The sequence below is a fragment of the Nelusetta ayraudi genome, unplaced genomic scaffold (assembly GCF_046127955.1).
Source record: "Nelusetta ayraudi isolate G7.1 ecotype Tasmania unplaced genomic scaffold, CSIRO-AGI_Nayr_v1 ptg000200l, whole genome shotgun sequence".
Taxonomy (NCBI): Eukaryota; Metazoa; Chordata; class Actinopteri; order Tetraodontiformes; family Monacanthidae; genus Nelusetta; species Nelusetta ayraudi.
In genome coordinates this window covers 157501-177163 of record NW_027466249.1, presented here as the reverse complement: position 1 = coordinate 177163, position 19663 = coordinate 157501, and the positions used below count along the sequence as shown (strand labels likewise).

Here is a 19663-nt window from a genome sequence, read left to right as displayed (position 1 = left end):
GAAGACAAAGACTCACCGTCCAGTGTCAGGCTGGCAGAGCAGGAGGCTTTGCCAGCGCCATTGGTGGCCACGCAGGTGTACTGGCCCTCGTCCTCGGCGTAGACCCTAGAGATCTCCAGCTGGCAGCTGTCGTCAAATTGGGACATGCGGAAGAAGTCAGACTGCTTGATTTCCCTCTCCTGGTGGAACCAGGTGATCTTCACGTCTGGAAGGGAGTGTGACAGTGGAGAAGTTAAGTTCGTTCCAGTTGAAGAAGGATGACATGGAAGTGGTCTTTGTTCTTTCGGCCTCCTGCTCCTCACCGTCTCCGCGGACTCGGCACTGGAAGCGCGCCGCCTCTCCCTCGCGGGTGGAGGTGCTACTGATGGGTGCGATGACCACGGGCGGAGCCACGGTGGCGGCAGAATCTGGCGACACAACTTCAGACACTGTGGGAGCCACAGAAACACCTGGTCAATTCCTGGTCCTGGTGGTCTGACCCTCCTCCTCCCTACACCTCCCGACCCCACCTACCTTCCACACTGAGTGCAGCTGAGCTTGTCGCGGCACCGTACTCGTTCTTGGCCTGGCAGTTGTAGACGGCGGCGTCCTCGGGGAAGACCTCAATCAAGAGCAGCGAGTGCTCGTTGCCCTCGTGCAGGAACTTGCACTTGAAGCCCGCAGACAGCGCCTGGGAGTTCTTGTACCAGGACACCTGCGGGGGAGGTACTCCGGCCACCTGCACTGAGAAGCGGGCCGGTTTCCCTGCCTCCACGGATTGGGGCTCCATGTGGCGGAGGATCTGAGGAGGCTCTGGGACTGAAGCACAGCAGAGGACAAGGTTAAAGGTCGAGGTCACCACCTGGCAGAACTGAGAAGACCTGAAGAAGCAGCGACCTGGGACTCACTGTTAACCCGCAGGTGCACAGCACTCCTGTTCTTGCCAGCGATGAAGGTGTACTCGCCAGCGTCACTCCTGAAGGTCTCAGAGATGGTGAGGCGGTGCACCTTCCTGATGGCCACATAGTTGAAGCGGTCCTCCAGTGAGAACTGGATCTCCACGCCATTCCTCAGCCAGCGGCCTTCCACGTCTTCCTCGTTGACCTCAAACTCAAAAGTTGCCCGATGCTTCTCCAAAACCTGCAGAAAGGGTTTTGTTTTTTTGGTTCCTCTCTATTATTTCTAGTCTTGAAACAACTGAAATCATGATTTGGTTTTCCTTTTTCTTCTTTCTTTTTTCAGGTGACAGGAGACAGGAGAAGGAAGCAACACTCACTGTGATTTCCCTCTTGGGAGGTTCAGAGATGCGGATATCCCGGCCCTCCACAGTCAGGTGGGCCCTGGAGACGCTGGATCCAGCTACCACCGAGTACTCTCCACTGTCAGACACTCGGACCGTCTGGATCATCAGCCGGTGAACGTACTTCTCCGCCGATACGATGTACCTGTGAACAGGAGCCCAGTGGGGGGTCTGGTGAGTCTGGTTCTGGCTCAGGTCCGAGATGTGATCCAGGATCTGCGGGTGTGCTACCTGTCCTCGGACTGGTCCAGCTCCTGGCCATCCTTCATCCACATCACCTGGATGTTGGGCTCAGAAACCTCGCACTCAAAAATGGCCTTTTTCTTCTCCGTGACTTTGATGTCCTTAATTTTCTTGGTGAACTCAATCACGCGGGCTGAGGAAGAGCCAGAAAGAACCGTGAGAGCATGGAGTCACCCAGTGGTCAGACCAGACCGAGAGAGCAGCAGCTCACCTTCCACAAACAGGTTGGCGGCGGAGGTGGCCGAGCCGGCCGCGAACTGGTACTCTCCACCGTCTCCAAAGTGCACGTTGCGGATGCTGAGCGTGTGCGTGAGCTGCCGGCTGCGCACCTGACACCTGTCGGACGACTTCACCTCCACGCCGTTCTTCAGCCACTTGTAGGTGATGCCCTCCTGGTTGACGGTGACCTCGAAGGTGATGGTGTCCCGCTCCTGGGCGTTGAGGTCCTTCAGCATAGAGGTGATGAGGACGGCTGCAGGGGGAGGAGTTTAGTTGTCAGGACAAACAGGAAGTGGGAGAGCGGTCCAGTGTTTTAATCATCGATGAATGTTTTCAGATTATTAAGTTGCTGCTTGGACGTCCCCAAACGCAATCTCCACAAATTTGTCATTTGAAAAACACACTGAATGCACGAACAAAATAAAACTGCTAAACTTATTGTTGCAGCCCTGAATTCTGACCCGACCAAGGTCCGAGCGGAAGGGTGGAGCTAAAAAAAACTCACGGCTGACGGTGAGAGTGGCAGAAACCCGGTCGTTGCCGCAGACGAAGGTGTACTCGGCCGAGTCCTCGGTGCCGGTGTTGGAGATCTTCAGCTGGTGCAGCTTCCCTTGCACCACCATGCGGAACCTGTCGCTCATCTCGATCTCCACGCCGTTCTTCAGCCAGGTGGACGGCACGTTGAAGTGCGACACCTCGCACTCAAACGTGGCTGCCTGGGTCTCTGCCACCGACACGCTCTGCAGGGGTCTGGTGACTCTCAGGGCTGCATGGGGAAGAGTGGGAGGAGTCACAAAAGAACCAACGGAGAAAAGAAATGCGAGGTAAAGAAAAGCAAAAAGAGAAAAAAAGACGATGATGTCTTCGATATAAAGCGCAAAGAATTCATGGATTAATAAACAATAGTAGTTTGAATTCAAATACCAAAGTTCAAACTACTTGTTATTTCATTATGATAATGGTAATATATACATATACACACATTTATATATATATATATACATATATATATATATATATATATACATATATATATATATATATATATATATAAATATGTATATATATTTATATATATATAATTATACTACAATATCAATAATCAATAATCAATAAAAATGATCTAGTCATATATTGTCTACCACCACATCAATGGAAGTTGGGACGAAGGTGTGAAGGTCTTCCTCACCTTCCACGGTGAGGGCAGCGCTGCACTGCAGGTGTCCGACCACCGCGCTGTACTCGCCAGCATCGCCGCTGTCCACGTTCTGCAGGACCACCTTGTGCGCCTTGCGCTCGGACAGGATCTTGCACTTGTCGCTGGGCTTGAGCTCCGCCCCCTTGAACATCCAGCGGACGGGGATGTCGTCGTGCGACAGGCTCATCTCGAAGGACACGGTGCCGTCCAACAGCGACGTGGCGTCCTTGATCTTCTTGATGATTTTGATGGCTGCAGACGGAGAAGAAGAAGAACCCGGATGTGAGGTTTTGGGAAGACCATGAAGACGTTTTGACACGGGGACCGATGTGGACTCACTCTCCACGTTCAGCCGAGCGTTGGCCGAGAGTTTGCCCAGCTTAAAGGAGTAGACCGTCTCGTCCTGCGTGCTGCAGTTCTTCACCCTCAGCGTGTGGACTGTGCCCTCCCTGCTGATCTGGAACTTGTCACTGTTCTCCAGCTCCACGCCGTTCCTGATCCACTGGGACCCCTTTACATCGGCGTGGGTGAGCTCCAGGGTGAAGACCGCCTCCTGGGTCTCCGTCACTGTCTGGTTCCTCAGAGTCTTCTTGACCTTTACCGCTGCAGGTGCAAATGAACCCCATCTTCAGACTTTCCAACATTTCTACGAGACTGGTGTGACTCCCATGATGAACTGCACCACCACTCACCCTCCACCTTGAGGTTGGCTGTGGTCTTGGAGTTGGCCACCTGGTAGCTGTACTCCCCGACGTCTTGCGGCCGGGTGATGACGATGGTGAGGCGCCTGACAGCGCCCTCTACCTCACTCACCACGTTATCGCTGAAGTCCACCGGCTGGCCCTCCTTCAGCCACCGGCCCTCGGCGTCTGCGTTGGCCACCTGACACTCCAGCTGCGCCGTCTGAGACTCGGCCACCGTCACGTCCTGCAGGGGCCGTGTGATGGCTCCACCTGGTGGCGCCACACACAGGTGAGGAATTCAGAGCTGACACTGTGATCTCATTTACTAACTTAGATCAAGGTCTGATCTTTGTCTGGACTCACCGGAGACGGTGAGCGTTGCACCGGATGTCTGTTCTCCAGCGTAGAACTTGTACGGTCCCTCCTCGTCCTTCATGGCGTCTACCACCATCAGTGAGTGGGACTTGCCCTTTGACTCCATCTTGTACTTGGGTCCAGGTTTGAGCTGCTGGTCCTTGAAGGTCCAGACTGGGTCGATTCCGGTGTGAGAGACTTCCACATTGAAGGTGATGTTCTGGGACTCAGAGCACACTTGGTCCTCCATGTGCTTCACAATTTGGACCTCTGTGAGAGCGGAGGACACATTCAACGGTGGTTAGCGCAAAACAAACAAAGACATGGAGAGAGGTGGTTTAGCGCTTCACAAATAAAAGTTGATTGATTGATTTATAGAGGAGGAAAAACACACATACTTTGAACAGAGAAGCTGCAGCTAGTGTCGACTTTCCCAACCACCAGCTTGTAGCGGCCTCCGTCAGAGGCAAAGCTTCTGGTGAAGACCAGGCGCTGCTTGGCTCCTTTGGTAATCATCTGGATTCGGTCGGAAGGCGCCAGCACCTTGTCGTTGTGGTACCATTTGATGGAGCTGATGTCCTGAGCTGAGATCTTGGCCTCCAAAACGGCTTTTGTTCCCTCGACAGCGGTGCCGTCCTTCAGTGGCACCACAATCTCAATGGCTAGAAAAAAAAGAGAGGACAGGATGAAGGTCAAGAAGCAAGGAGTTTAGCAGGGACGAGATCTCAGGCTCTAGTCTTGAGGCTCACTCTGAACGTTGAGTTTGCCGGAGGTGGAGATGCCCTGGGCAGGAACCACAAAGGAGTAGGATGCAGCGTCCTCGGTGCTGACATTCTCCAGCAGCAGCTTGTGGACCTGCTTGTCGATTACAATGTGCACCCGCTCTGAGGCGGAGATGGCCTGCCCGTTCTTTAGCCAGGTTCCCTCCACATTCTCTTGTGAGAACCGGACCTCCAGCTGAGCAATGTCACCCTCACACACGGTGACGTCCGCAAGGGGCTGCATCAGGGTCACGGGGCGCACTGAAAGGTCGACAAAGACAAACACGGTCGTCATTTCACTCAGCAGAGGCCATTTCTACTGGTTCACTGCTGGTCAGGGACACCTACGTTTCATCTTCAGAGACGCGCTGGTTCTCAAATCTCCACAAATAAAGGTGTACTTTCCCTGGTCTTCTTTCCTCACATCTTTGATGGAGAGGCTGTGTCGGCCTCGGCGGGAGGACATGATGTGCTTGTTGCTGGGAACCAGCTCTTTGTCTCCAAAGAACCAGGAGCCCTCAGCGTCCTCTCGAGACAGCTCCACCTCAAACTCTCCGCTGTAGGTCTCAGGCACCTCGATGCTCTCCATCTGCTTAACCAGCTCCAAGGCAGCACCTACACAACCCAACAGAAGAACCATGGACCCTCAGCGTCCAGCCCAGAACACTGAACACGGAGGAAGAACAGAAGTTGTGAGGTTTACCTTCAACGTGGAGGTGGGCAGATGTTCCGAGGCTCTCGTCGTCTACAATCACACAACTGTATTCTGCATCGTCCTTCATGTCAATGATGAGCACAGACAGGAAGTGGACCTTTCTGTCTGAGTGCATTCTGTATTTGTCTCCGGAGAAGATCTCTGAGCCGTTCTTCAGCCACTTGACTTTGATGAAGGGCTCGCTGGTCTCGCACTCAAACGTCACCATGGTGTCCTTCTCATTGGCCCTCGCATCCTCCAGGTGCTGGGTAAAGCTGATGGTGGTCTTACCTGCAGCAAGAAAGACATGGAGGTGAGACTTTTGAGTAGGCATGAAGAGCGGCTACTGACTGGAGAGTTCAGAGTCAGAAGAGGTTTACCTTGTACCAGCAGGAAGGCATGGCTGGAGGCCTCCCCGGCAATGTTGACGGCCTTCACCATGATGCTGGAGGAGTCCTCTACGGTCACGTCCCTGATGACCAGCTCACAAAGATGGTCCTCGGGCCAGTACCAGTAGATACGCTCTGTCTTTTCCACCAGGATGCCGTTCTTGTACCACTGGCACTCTGGTTCTGGTCGGCCAACCACCCGGACCTGGAAGCGAACCTCGTCCATGGGTGTGACCGTCTTGCTGGCGATGCGCTGGTGGATCTTTGGAGCTTCCATACTGGCGGAGAGCTGGACCCTCTCGGGTTTCACAGTGGGGATGGTGACCTTGCCCTGCTCCTCCATCATCCTCCTTTCGGCTTCCTCCTTCTCCTTCATGCGGTGAAGCAAATCTTCTTTCGTCTTCTTTAGGAGATCTTCGTAGGATTCGTCCCTCTTGCGGGACTTGAACTCCACGGCAGAAATGGACTCGTAGAAACCTTCCTCTGTTCTGCGCTTGAACTTGCTCTTCAGCTCGTCCGATTCCTCTGAGGTCTTCTCGTGAATGACCCTCTGTGTTTTACGCAGCTTGACCACCTCCCTGTCCTGCACTGCCTCACTGGGCCTGTCTGTCTTGTGCACATCAAAGCCGACCCTGCCGGGCTCGTGAGCCACTTCGGCAGGCCTTGCCTCTGGAGCACGACGTAGCACGGACCTGAAGTCCTCTCTTTGCTGGATTTCCAGTTTGACTGTATGTTCTGTGGTGCCCAGAGGGTTGTCTGCAACCACCCTGACCTCCCCGGAGTCATAGGACTTGACGTCAACAATCTCCAGGTAGTAAATACCATCGTACTGCAGACGGTATCGCTTACTCTTGCGAATGAGTTGTCCGTTGAGGTACCAGTTGACCTTGGGTGCAGGGTAGCCAGTGACTCTGCAACGGAACCTGGCAATGTCTCCCTCCAGAACTCTAGCCGGTTCAGGGAGAAGTACAATCTCTGGTTTGGTCTTCTCAAATTCTTCGTCAACGCTGACTCCTGCAGGTCCCCCCTCGTGGGCCATCCGTTCCATTTCGTCCATCCTCTGTGGAGCTCGCCTTCCTTCGGGAAGCTGTGTCTCCTCAATGAGCCCCTTCTCATCCTTGACAATCAAGGTGGCCGAAGTCTGGTCCACTCCAAACTTGTTGGTGGCTCTGCAGGTGATGACGCCGCTGTCCCTGGCGTAGGCCACTTCGTAGTCCAGGCTGCAGTAGCCGAACTCGCTGACCATGCGCAGCCTGTTGGCGGCAGCGAGGGGTTTGCCGTCATGCAGCCACTCCACCACCATGTTGGGGTCGCCGATGGGGGTCAGCCGGCACTCAAAGTGAGCAGGACCGAAGCGCTTCATCCTGATGGAGGTCAGCTTCTTCTTGAACTGGGGCTTCTGCTGCTTCTCTTTGTCGTACAGGTCGCCTTCCTCCCACTGGTCCTGGCCGTAGCGCAGGTGCAGCGGCTCCAGCTCGGGCGCCGCAATCTCCTTGGCCTTGTAGGTTCCTTTGGTGATGATCAGCTTCCTCTCAACTTGCGGGGCAGCAAAGTCCACCTCGACGTTGACCCTGCAGCGTGTGGTGTCTCTGCCAGCCTTGTTGATGGCCGTCGCCGTGTACCAGGCGCTGTCTGTGTTGGCGGCCGACGGGATCTGGAACTTGGCTTCTCCTTTGGTTCCTTCAATCCTGGGGTATTAACGGGAAGGTTTGGGGTTATGGGGGGGCATTCCTCACAAACCTGGAAGTGAACCCTAACTTGAACATTCAATAACAGTTGACATACTTGATGTGTGGGTGCTTGTGTGGGGTGACGATGTCGCTGTTCTTCAGCCAGACGATGTCAGGCAGAGGGTTGCCGATGGCCTTGACTGCCAGCTCCACCAGGGTTCCCTGCTTCACGCTGATGTTCTTCAGCTTGTCAGTGAACTGGGGGCGTGTCAAGCTTTCCCTAGCTGTAGAAAAGTGAAGAAGAGTGGGTAAAACTTAACAACAAAAATGGATTTTAGTTCTAGTAACTGGACTGCGTTGAAGGGTTAAGTTGGACTGGTTTTGCTTCCTTGAAGGTTCGAGAGCCCAGGGTATCTCACCACCAAGGAGAAGGTTGGAGAAGTTAAATACATGGGACTCTCTAACCGTTCATTCCCACTCTTGTGTTTTCTGGTACCGACGCCTCATATGAACCAACCAACTAAGATGCAATTCAAAGTTTGGTTTGTTTGCCAGTAAAAGACTTCACTTGTGTTTCATGTTGTTTGCTCTTGTTATTGATTGAAGGACTACATAATGGAACCAGACCCACCATCTACAGTCAAGGTCACCGCCACAGAGGTCCTTCCAGCTCGGTTCTGGGCAATGACAGTCCACTCTCCAGAGTCTTTGGGCAAGGCTGGGACGATGATGAGCGACTGGACGCCATCCTCCTTGATCACGATCTTGTGTGTGTAGTCGTTGACTACTTGTTGTCCTGTGAAGAAAAATGAAATACTGACATTAACGCAGGGGACGCGACAGGGAAGCGCCGTTGCTCGGAGACAGGGGAAGGGATGGGGGGTGGGGTGCTTCTCCTACCATTGTGGAACCAGTATGTGTCTGGCATGGGTCTACCGACAACCTTCAGGTCGAATCTGGCGGTCTGGCCCTCAGAACATCTGACTGAGGTGGGTTTCATGACAAAGACGGGTTTGTAGAGTCTCTCCAGTTGGGCCTCGTCTGTCTCATCCAGCCTTCGGGCTGGCGAGCGTCCGGGCGAGCGGCTGGCCGAGCGGGCGGGCGAGCGGCTTACGGAGCGAGGAGACGCCGACCTGAGAGAAGGAAAAACAAAACCACGCCGGCTCAGCTTTGGTCGGACTTCCTGCAGAACCTGGTGTTTTCTGAGGTGCGTGAGGGCGTACCTGATTCTCTGCACCGCTGCCAGCGGGGTGTACATGGGGGGGGGAGTCACCGCCCCGGATGGCTCGATGTAGAGCTTCCCCGAGCTGACGGCGTTCCCTGCCAGGTTGGCGGCCAGGGCGGTGTACACACCCTCGTCCTCCGGCAGCACTGCCGCCACGCGCAGGCTGGCACGGCCGTCCTGCAGCGCCTCCATCTGGTAGCGACCGCCGGCCCTGATGCGCTGACCGTCCTTGAACCAGGCGATCTGGATGGGCAGATAATTTCATGTTTTTCCTGGGAGGTTGTTTGCTGTATTACAAGAACTGGATACCGGACTGGCAATGTAGAGGTACAGGTGACTCCATTGAAATGCGTGGGCCACAAGTTCCACACTGCCGGGGAGGAGGGCGCGGTCAGACTCTGTGTACCTTTGGCAGCGGCGTTCCGGTCATCCTGCAGTGGAAGGTGACTCCCATCCCCTCCACGATCCGGTAGTTCTTGAGCGACGTGTGGAAGGCCGGCTGCACGGCTGTGCCCTCCAGCACCACCTCAGTGGTCACCTGCTCTCCGCCCTCCATCACCAGCTCTGTGTAGCTCATCCTCATGATGCGCAGCTCCACCTCCTGGATGATCCGCTCCTCGAAGGTCGAAACCATCAACTCCTGCGGGGGGAAGGTTGACGTTGTTCCTAAGAACCGGGCCAACGACGACCTCACAGATTTGTGTCTATTTAGGGTGAAACATACTTTTTCTGTTTTGATGTAGGTGACAGCGGGCGCCGCCACCTCACGCTGCTCCAGCTCGTACTGGGTCACCAGCACCGCCGGCTCCTGGACTACCGCCGTGGTCGTTGTCACTACTTGGGTTTTGTACGTCGTGTCCTGCTGCTTCGTGTATTCTTCGTATTGTTCTGCAGACACACGGACAGAAATCCCAGACAAACCAGTCAGTCGTCCCCGTTCCGGATCTTCCTCCTGGTCTCAAGGCCGCAGGTACTACCTTCCTCCAGCAGGCTGGCAGAAGCGGAGACTTCTCCGTGTGGGTTTTTGACAAATACTGAATATACTCCGGCGTCGTCAGCGAAGGTCATGGAGATCTCCAGCTTGCACTCGCCGCTCTCTTTGTTGTAGGCCACTCTGTACCTGAGGGGATGAGAAAGCAGGTCGGGTGCTTTCAGAGACCATCAAGCAAGAAATGAGGGCTGTGTCCAAAATCACCCACTGCTTCATGACTCCCTCCTCCCCAAACATGGAGTTCTACAGTACATAGGCGCTATATAGCAACTCTTGGTACCATTAATGATGTCATCATGGTCCCGTGGCAGGCATGTGATATACACTACTTTTAGCAATGCATTGTGGGGTAGAATATTTAGTGAACACTGCTACATAATGGCATGGCCCCTGTGTAATGACAATTAAAAACCAGCAGGGGGCGATGTAGGAACGGCCAAGCTTCATCTCAACAGAGCTTCTGGTATTCATTCCCCAGGTTTCCAGTGTGCTGGTTTCATCATCTTTTACTTCTGTACACTGAAGAAGTCGAGCATGAATCAGACCCCCGGGTGCACCTGAGGGAGGTCTGCTAGCCAATATTGGACAACTCCAGAGAGTCCATGTCTTGAAGAGCGGACGATCACCAGGAATATTTTACAACATGTGATGATGAGCTGCATGGAGCTGCATCTCCAGCAGGGGGCGCTGCAGTACAAACTGCTTCATTTAGGGTTAGGGTTACCGCTGACGCCCCCCCGCCAGCGGTGGCGCTGCTGCTTCCAGGTGCGTACCTGTATCCTGTGGTGAGCGGCACGCCGCTCTTCTTCCAGACAATGTGAGGCCTGGGGTTCCCGGCCACCCGGCACTGGAAGACCACGCTGCCTCCCTCCACCAGGCACTGGGCGCTGGGTCTGCTGACGAAGGAGGGGGGGGCTTCTTCCCCGCCACTCGTCACCTCCACCGTCGCCACTGCCACCTCTACTGCCACGCTGCAGGAAGACCACACCCCCCACCATCAGACACCTGCACTGACTCACAACTCACAGCCTGCTGCTGCTGCTGCTGCTGCTGCTGCACTCACCTTTTCTCCTGGATCATCTCCACCTCGGCGACAGCCGTCACTTCCTCTCTGCTCTCCACTTCCTCAGAGACTGCAGAGGGTCAAGGGTCAAGGGTCAGGGTCAGGATTCACTATTTTATTTGTCACCCTGCTCATGGACGTGCAGAGAAATGCTGATGCTTTACGAGAGAACCGACAATGAAAAAAAAACAATATTCACAGGAAAGAAAAAAGGTTAATTAAAGTAAGGCAACATTACATCGCTCCGATATCGGATGAAATTCGAGTATCGGATGTCGGAACGTACAGAAGTAACTTTACGATCCGATCTCGCAGCCGTTCACGACACCTCCGGCCCCCGTGTACGACATGCCGTAAAGAGAGCCGGGGGGGGAGGGGGGGGGGTGCACATGTCAGAGTGCAATCAGTGCAACACATATATCTCTATGGGGGGTGAGACGTGTCGGTACCGGCAGATATTCCAGACAAAGCATCGGCATCGGAAACCAAAAAGAGGAACCAATCATCCATAATAATACCACAACTGTTTTTCAATACAAAGAATCACACCATTCACACCGCCACTTTGTAAAAAGTATATAAGTGTGCTTCGGTGTGTGAAAGTGTTTGAAAGTGTTTGAAAGAATGCAGAGTGTGAAAGCTTCTTTATATTTTCCAATTGAAAAGAAAAAACCCACAGAATCTCCACAGAGCTCTGAGCCACCGGACCTGACGGGACCATCTTGCTTCCATGTGGGGAACGTTGGAGAACGTTGGGGTGCTCAGGGTGGAGGAGCCCAGGAGGACTCACCTTGGACCAGCAGGTAGCAGGAGGTGCTGACGGTTCCCGCCTCGCTGGTGGCGGTGCAGGTGAAGCGGCCGCTGTCCTCGGCGAAGGCCTCGCGGATCACCAGCTGGGCCAGTCCGTTCTCGGCACTGTAGCTGATCTGGAAGTCGATGGAGCTCTGGATCTGGAAGTCCTCCCGGAACCACATGACGCTGGGGGCCGGGTGGCCTCCGATCTGGCACTCCAGGGTGACCGACTCGCCCTCCGTCACCGTCACATTCTTCAGACCCTGAGTGGAGGAGAACAGGAGGAGGACACCTTAGAGACCTCGGAGACCTCGGAGACCTTAGAGACCTCAGAGACCTCAGAGACCTCAGCACCACAAGCAGCAATGCTGGACCACTAGGTGGTGCTGTTCCTGGTCTAGGCTGTGTCCAGAATCACCCACTATATATATATATATATGTATATATATAGCCTGTCTAGTGATCATTGTTTGTTTGTGCACTACTTTTAGCGATTGTGTGATTGAGTGGATTAAATATTGAGTACCGACGTTCACTCAGGACACCGGTGGAACATTGTCACTGCACAGTCACTGCTCAGTGACAGCAGGGGGTGTTGTGGGGCACCGCCCCAGTGATTCATCCTCTCTAGGAAGGAAGTGGAGGAGGAAGTGGAGGAGGAAGTACTCACAGTGATCACAGTTGGAGGCACATTGGGCTCTGGAGCGGTGGTCGGCGTCGCTGCTGCCTCCTGTTGAACAGAGAGCACAAGGTCAGAGGAGGAGAAGAAGAAGAAAGGATGGAGGTGAGGATGGAGGGAAGGAAGGAAGGAAGGAAGGAAACCGGTGGAAGAGATGGAAGAAGGCTGGAGGGGAGGAGGAGGAGTCTTTGTGGCAAGTGTGAAAAGGGCGGCGTAAGATTGGCCGGAGGGTGGAGGTTGGGGGAGGGGCCACACGCAGTGATGATGAAGGGGTGAGAAAGAAAGAGAGGTTGGACCAACCTGAGGTTCCCAGTCCTCAAACTCCTCCTCACCCACGGCGGAGGAGGCCCCGCCTACCACCGCCTCAAACAAAACCCTCTGGGATTGGACGTCCCTGAGCAGAGGGGGGAGGGGCCCCTGGGGCGCCGCCCGGCGGGCCGGACTGGGAGACTTGACGGGCCTGGTGACCCTCCGGGTGGCGCCGGGCGAGCGCAGGTCTCGGTGCAGGGCAGCCACAGCCGAGCTGGCCAGGGACACCTGGCCAATCACAGCAGCCGTTAGCCCACCATACATACAACAAGCCCCGCCCACAGTGAGCCAGGGAGGGTTAGAGAGCCACCTAGTGGGTGGAGTCAGGGTGAGTCAGTGAGGGGGAGGGGGTAGAGCCAGCTAAGGAGACTACAAGTAACTGGCTGAGTCACTAATTGGCTCCTCACTCGGTTAGAACCTGGACTACTGCAGAGCCACTGGAACCACGGAACCACTGGAACCATGGAACCTCGAGAACCCCTAGAAGCCTGGAACCTCTACAATCCTGGAACCTCAAGAACTCCTAGGACCTTAGAAGCCTAAGGTGGAACTAAGGTGGAACTGCTGGAACCTCTAGAACCCTAGAATCCCTGACCTCTAGAACCCTAGAATCCCTGACCTCTAGAACCCTGAAACATCCAGAACCCTGGAAACCCTTGAGCCTCTAGAACCCTGGAACATCCAGAACCCTGGAAACCCTTGAACTCTGGAACCCTGGCTGAGGTGTTTGAGACTCACTGGCTGATGATGAGAGTGAGTCACACCATGTGTGTTAAGATGGGTGTGTTAAAGAGGTGGATGGATGGGGGACTCTGTGGACCAGGCACTCGGCTCCGCCCTCTTACCTCGTGGCTGGGCTCGGGTTTTGGGACAGAGACTTTAGAGACGGTGAAGTGATGGACGCGGGACGAGGCCTCGGTTCTCTCAGTCTGGAGTGCGAGCGACAGAGCTCGGTTAGAGTCCGCCGGGTCAGGACCCAGGGAGGAGTCACACCTGCCCGAGGAACCCGGCCCCACCTGGGAGACCTGAAGCGGACCCGGACCCGGCAGCTCCCGCTGAACGAGCTGCTCCTCCAGCAGCGTTTCTCCGGCCTGCTGCCACGCCTGGAGCTCCTCCTGCTCATCCTGTTGTGTGGCCCCGCCTCCTTCGGCCTGGCCGGGCAAACGGACCCGGGCCAGGTCGACCGCGGCCATCACCGTGGCCACGGCGCCGGCCCGGTCCCCCACCTCAGCCTGAGGACAGACAGCAGGAGTCAGAACCGCTGGACCAGGAGGTCCTGGACCAGGAGGTCTCCCAGACCAAAGAAGAAGAAGTTTTCAAGGAGGTTCTGTAGGTTCTAAAGGACCATCAGTGTCGCGCAGGTGGTGCAGCATGCAGCCGCTCGGCTGGTTAGCGATAACAGTGACAGCAAGAACTCGGGACAGGAAGTTGAGGAGGAGACAGGAAGTTGAGGAGGAAACAGGAAGTTTAGGAGGAAACAGGAAGTTTAGGAGGAGACAGGAAGTAGAGGTAGAGACAGGAAGTGTTTTGTCTTATGACCTGTCGTCAGTGTGAAAGTGATGAGCTCGTAATTACGTCCATGCATCAGATGTTTCCTATTGATGTTGACCTTTCGGTCCAGGAAGATTTGCTAGCTTGCGCTAAAGCTAATGGGACCCAACAGAACAAACTGAGGAGCTGTGAGTTCAGGAAGTGGATTGAAAACATGACTCGTGTGGTTGTGTCTGTTACAGTCACACTGGTTAATTATGACAAGCAGCAGCAGCAGCTCCATGAAGGGTCAACAGGGGTCAACAGGGGTCAACAGGGGGCGTGTCCCGGGAGAGGAAGAAGCTTCAGTCGGCCTCCAGGGGGCAGCAGTGAGAGGCGAAAGTCACCAAAACAACGGTGAAAGAAGAAGAGAAAGAAGAGGCGATGGAGGGGAAGATGAGAGGTGAGGGTGACAGGAAGTGATGCCATCCTAGGGGAGGGGCTACCTGCTGCAGGGACGGCCCCCGGCTGCGGGCCTGTTCCACGGCGGCCACCACCGTCGCCACCGCCGACATCTTATCACCGTCCACAACATGCTGCTGGTCCTGACCAGTCACACACAGCAGGAGGGCGTCAACACACAGACACACACACACACAGACACACAGACACACACACAGACACACACACACACACACACACACACAGACACACAGACACACACACACACACACAGACACACAGACACAGCACGGCCGCAGCATGCAGACAGACACAGTGTGTGTGTGTGTGTGTGTGCGTGTGTGCGTGTGTGGTCGGCCCACAGCTGCCGGCTGGGTGTGTGGGTCCCTGAACACATCGCTCTGGACACAGCAGGAGGTCAGTGAATGCAACACCAGCGGGAGCGCCACGCTGCGTTCACTGACACCAGTTTACAATGGGATCTTCCTTCTGGCTGCATGTTCTTCCAGTCTTTTCCCTCAGCCAATCAGCAGCCGTGTGTAAAACAAAGTGTTTCTGTGCCATGGCGAGTCGCCACCTGGTGGTCGCTGAGTCACATGACCTCCTCACCTCTCTGTGAGCGCTGAGCTGCTGCTCCCAGTGCTTCTCCACATGCAGCTGGGTGGCACCGCCCACTGCGCCGACGGCGCTCATGCTGACGGCGCTCATGCTAACGGCGCTAACGGCGCTAACGGCGCTAACGGCAGTCACGGTGGTGTAGCTGGCCTCGGCCCCCCACTCCCCCCCCTGCTTCCAGGGCGGCAGGATCTCTGCGGCGGCCGAAACCTGAAGGACAAAATCCTGCGGTTAGAGTCGTGTTCAGCTGCAAGACTGGAACCAATCAGGGGCCACCAGGAAGTGGAGCAGCCTCTCTGTGCTCAGCTCGCTCAGCCTCACCTGTTTGTGGGTCAGGAGGGGAGACTTGACAGGTCTGATGGGGGACACAGAGAGCCGGGAGGCAGGAGAGCCGGGTCTGCAGGGAGGGGGGAGGGGGGAGGGGAGGTTAGCACCCAGGGTTAGGGTTAGCAGTGTGGGACCTCCAGGGGGCGCTGGGGCTCAGGTACCTGACAGGTGCGGGCGTGGGCCCCTTGACGTGGCGGACGGGCGAGGGCGACTGCTGCCGCCCCCCGGTGGCCCTGGACAGGAAGGAGGGCGGGGACCTGGAGGTGGGCTTGGGCGGGACTCGTGGCGGTGTCTTGTGAGCCAGCACCGCTCTGCCCTCCACCAGCAGGGCGGCGCCGTGGAGGCTGGCCTCCACTGTCTGCAGGGGGGCGGGGGGTAGAAACCTGTCAATGACTAGGCCCCGCCCTCTTTGTGAATACCATTCATCAGACTGAGATGTCCGTTAAAGGGCCAGTGTGAATAATTAGCTTGATTTATGCTTTCTATACAGATTAAAGCTCAATGTACAGAGCCAAGGCAGCCAGCAGGGGGCGACCACTAACTAACCCTAACCCTAACCCTACTAACCCTACTAACCCTAACCCTACTAACCCCTCCTAGCTGCCCCTGCTGCTGTCCAAAGGCCGGACTCACCCTCTGCACTCTGGTGTGAGAGCTCGTCATCTCAGATGTGGACACAATAGTCTTGGTTTTCTTCGCTGGAACGGCCTCCTCACCTGCAGCCGCACACACACACACACACACACACACACACACACACACACACACACACACACAGATTCTGGTGTCAAGGGCAGACGGGGACAATGTGTTTCTCAGCCACCTGAGGGGCCTCGTGTGGACCAGCAGCTCACCCTGGACCAGCAGCTCAGCGGTGGAGGTGGCGCGGCCGCTGCTGTTGCTGGCGGTGACAGAATACGTCCCAGAATCCTCTGGGAAGGCCTCGGCGATCAGCAAGCCGTGCAGGTCGCCCTCCCGCAGGATGCGGAAGTCGGCCGAGCTCTGGATCTCGGCACCCTCGCGGTAGAACTTGACGGCGGGGGCGGGGATGCCCGTCACCCGCACGTCCAGCCTCACCTGGCTGCCCTGCCTGACGGTGGCGCTCTGCAGTCTCTGCAGGAAGCTAGGGGGCGCTGTCTCAGCTGGGGGGGAATCAACAACAAGCTGCTGTCAAGCAAGGAACCGGGCTGAGTGGTGGTTCATCAGGTCAAGAGTCTAAAACAGGCATGGGCAAACTATGGCTGGGGGGCCATATGTGGCCCGTTAAGCTCTTCAATCTGCCCCTTGAACTTGAAAAGATGATCCTCAGTCAGTCAGAACATAGCTGGAACATGTTTCCAATGTTTCCATTGGCATTTCAATAAAGAGCTAAACACCCTGGTGGTTCTGCATGGTTCTGCATGGTTCTGGGAGATTCTAGGTGGTTCTAAGAGCTAAACACCCTGGTGGGGCTTCAAATACATGAATAAATGAACTTTGCTTTTCTTCGTTTTCCATTGACCTTAAAGCAACATGTTTTCTCCATGATATCCCAGGATAGATGGGTCAGGGTCAGGGTCAGGGTCAGGGTTTCAACCCGCTGTGGCCCACCAGTCCAACAGTCGGACCCCCTGGGGTCTCTCTGTTTGGTGGATGCAGAAACTCTTGAGTCTCTCGTCCAATCAGCTGTTGAGGATGCTGCAGGATTGTGAGTCAGCTGGTTGTGATTTCTGCAGACCCCAGAACAGAGACCCCTCCTGGTGGCTGGCGGTAGTGCAGGATGTCTGCTGCATCATTAAATAAACTCCGTCGGCTTCTTAAGGGAAGTTATGCTGAAGCAGCTGCGTCTATATCGGTTTTATCATCGTCTCGGTGACAGGCCACGCCCCCTGGGCTCAGGGAGGATAAATTTAGCGCAGCTGTTGGCGGCCTGGACCTCGGCCCCGCCCACTCTCACCTGTCACCAGGAGCTCTGCGGTGCTGGTGGCCTGACCGGCGCCGTTGGTTGCCCTGACGGAGAAGCGGCCACTGTGGGCGGAGCTCACGGCGGGGATCTTCAGAACAGCGCGGCCGTCGCTGAACGAGATCTGGGCGCCGGGCAGAGCGGCAGCGGACAGAACCTGGCCATCACGGAACCAGCTCACCTCAGGAACCGGAGAACCTGCGTGGTGGTGGGGAGAGAGTCAACTCAGCCTGGTCCCAGGTGCGAGTCCGGTCCGGTCCGGTCCGTTCTCGCTGAACAACAGCACCACAGTGAGGCACAGCGAGGGGGTGGGGGGGGTTCTACTGAGCTCACTGAAGTAAACTGAGCTCAACTAAACTAAGCAAACTAGACTGAACTACACCAACATAAAATGAACAAAATCAAACCAATCCAATCTGATCCAAACTGAACGGAACAAAAAAATTCAGCAAAGTAAATTAAACCAAACTAATCTGCACCAAAAAACAAACAAAGCAAAACTCATCCGAAAAAAACAACAATCTAATTTTAACTAATGTAACATCAAACTAAACTAAATTGACCTAAACTATGCCAAACTAAAATCTAATAAACCCAACTATAATAAACCCAACTATAATAAACTAAACTCAAGTTAACCTTAACCCAATATTTAAAGACAATTTTTACAATGAAAAAATCAAACAGATTTTACAGGAGAACATTCTTCTGGGTGTGATTCGCTCCCTGTGCTCACTCATTCTAGCATGGCTACTGATTACCCCCCCCCCCCCCCCCCGCCCCTCCTCAGACTGGACAAACCCGGGGTCAGAGGTCAAACCCGGGGTCAGACTCCAGGCCACTCACCACTAACTTGAGCCTGGAACGTCGCGGCACTACCCTCCAGTGCCACGACGCTCTGCAGCGGCTGCGTGAACGTTGGTGCTTGTGTTGACATCTCGGTTCCTCTGCTGCAGGACAAAGAGAAGAAGAAGAGCGACAAGACGCAGGAAGTGAGATTGAGAACGCAGGAACCTGGAACCACTGCCTGAAGTCTGGAACAGTGGGAACGCTGAAGCAGCGGCAGTGACTGCAGATCCACCTGCCGCTCCTATTGGGTCAGAGTCGATCACCTGAGCAGTCACATGATGCTCATCCAGTTCAGACATGAGGGAGCGCTGGCAGACCACACAAGCAAACACTCTTCCTTCCTCCTGCTTTCCATCACAGGAGAAAGAACATCAACCACATCTTCATCTTCCAACTCTCAGCAACAACAGCGCCCCCCGGAGGCTCACAGGAAACTGTCGCTGACGACTAAACACAACAACAACAACAACAACAACTGATGTACAATGAACTGAGCATCAACCAGCGGCAGAGTTTCAGGACAACCAGGTCAAAGGTCAAAGAGGGATGAGAAAATCTGGAGGAATTGGAGGTCAGAGAGAGAGAATGAGTGAGTGAGAGAGAGAGAGTGAGAGAGTGAGAATGAGTGAGCATCATCACAGCAGCAGACCCTAAGCTGGGGATTTCATTCGCTGAATCAAAATGACTTACAGCAGGTGAATTTCTTTCCCACATAATCAGCAGATGAATCAATGATGGAGAAGAAGAGAAATGATGGTTAGGTTTAGGACCCAGAAGAAGAAGAAGACTCTCCGTCCACAACCTTATACCTCCAGATGCTCTTCAAAGGGTTAGGGTTAGGGTTCGGGCACTAGTCTGAGTTTCTGCCCCTGCTGACCCTGATTCAAACCATCAAACCAAAGTCCCACAGAAAACCAGCAGCACCTGACCAGCTGTCATGTGACCAGGGTGGACGACCACTGCTCTCTGAGAACCAGCAACCCGTTTGAACCCGACTGACTGACTGGGCCACCGAGGAGGATCTGACTTCAGGACCGCTGAGTCCAACCTGAACTGCATGGTGGTCACTTCAAAAACTGCACGGGGAGAATTGTGGCTGTAAATAGAAGCTGATCCAACAGGAAGTCACAGTGGTGACATCAGCAGCTCCCTAAGACTGGATCTGACTGGGTCTGGAGAACCCTGGAGGATCCTGAGGGACTCTAGGGGATTCAATCTGATTGGACCAAAGACCACATTCTGATTGGCTATGGCTGACCCGCCTCTTTTCTTCTTCTCCATCTTCATTTCTCCCTGCTGGTCCCTGCTAGTCCTGCTGGTCCCTTCTGGTCCTGCTGGTCCCTGCTAGTCCTGCTGGTCCCTGCTGGTCCCTGCTAGTCCTGCTGGTCCCTTCTGGTCCTGCTGGTCCCTGCTAGTCCTGCTGGTCCTGCTAGTCCTGCTGGTCCTGCT

General features: G+C 54.9%; 2 protein-coding genes across 4 annotated transcripts in view; both read right to left on the bottom strand.

The window, feature by feature from the left end:
• The window catches only part of ttn.2 (titin, tandem duplicate 2), a 157592-nt gene extending 145774 nt beyond the window's left edge, over window positions 1-11818 (bottom strand). For 2 of the 3 annotated variants that reach the window (XM_076015834.1, XM_076015836.1), the window contains exons 1-27: window positions 11560-11818; window positions 10770-10839; window positions 10480-10677; window positions 9693-9835; window positions 9440-9603; window positions 9122-9355; window positions 8714-8958; window positions 8391-8623; window positions 8122-8286; window positions 7606-7774; window positions 5812-7508; window positions 5441-5722; window positions 5086-5352; window positions 4726-4998; window positions 4375-4638; window positions 3986-4246; window positions 3632-3892; window positions 3279-3542; window positions 2931-3191; window positions 2247-2507; window positions 1734-1994; window positions 1511-1655; window positions 1256-1424; window positions 888-1119; window positions 514-798; window positions 303-428; window positions 17-205 (exon numbers count right to left, since the gene is read on the bottom strand). In XM_076015834.1, the coding sequence (XP_075871949.1) occupies window positions 17-205; window positions 303-428; window positions 514-798; window positions 888-1119; window positions 1256-1424; window positions 1511-1655; window positions 1734-1994; window positions 2247-2507; window positions 2931-3191; window positions 3279-3542; window positions 3632-3892; window positions 3986-4246; window positions 4375-4638; window positions 4726-4998; window positions 5086-5352; window positions 5441-5722; window positions 5812-7508; window positions 7606-7774; window positions 8122-8286; window positions 8391-8623; window positions 8714-8958; window positions 9122-9355; window positions 9440-9603; window positions 9693-9835; window positions 10480-10677; window positions 10770-10839; window positions 11560-11743 (7303 nt within the window). In that variant the 5' untranslated portion in view covers window positions 11744-11818. Of the gene's footprint in view, window positions 1-16; window positions 206-302; window positions 429-513; window positions 799-887; window positions 1120-1255; window positions 1425-1510; window positions 1656-1733; window positions 1995-2246; window positions 2508-2930; window positions 3192-3278; window positions 3543-3631; window positions 3893-3985; window positions 4247-4374; window positions 4639-4725; window positions 4999-5085; window positions 5353-5440; window positions 5723-5811; window positions 7509-7605; window positions 7775-8121; window positions 8287-8390; window positions 8624-8713; window positions 8959-9121; window positions 9604-9692; window positions 9836-10479; window positions 10678-10769; window positions 10840-11559 lie in introns of all 3 variants that reach the window. The other variant, XM_076015835.1, reaches the window with a different exon arrangement.
• Window positions 11818-19663, bottom strand: part of LOC142881528 (titin-like) — a 9135-nt gene continuing 1289 nt past the window's right edge. Inside the window, exons 2-12 of the mRNA XM_076015855.1 lie at window positions 18212-18312; window positions 17360-17563; window positions 16278-16565; window positions 16057-16139; window positions 15585-15781; window positions 15418-15493; window positions 15091-15306; window positions 14526-14624; window positions 13395-13781; window positions 12232-12777; window positions 11818-11880 (exon numbers count right to left, since the gene is read on the bottom strand). Of these exons, the coding sequence (XP_075871970.1) occupies window positions 11818-11880; window positions 12232-12777; window positions 13395-13781; window positions 14526-14624; window positions 15091-15306; window positions 15418-15493; window positions 15585-15781; window positions 16057-16139; window positions 16278-16565; window positions 17360-17563; window positions 18212-18302 (2250 nt within the window). The 5' untranslated portion in view covers window positions 18303-18312. The remainder of the gene's footprint in view (window positions 11881-12231; window positions 12778-13394; window positions 13782-14525; window positions 14625-15090; window positions 15307-15417; window positions 15494-15584; window positions 15782-16056; window positions 16140-16277; window positions 16566-17359; window positions 17564-18211; window positions 18313-19663) is intronic.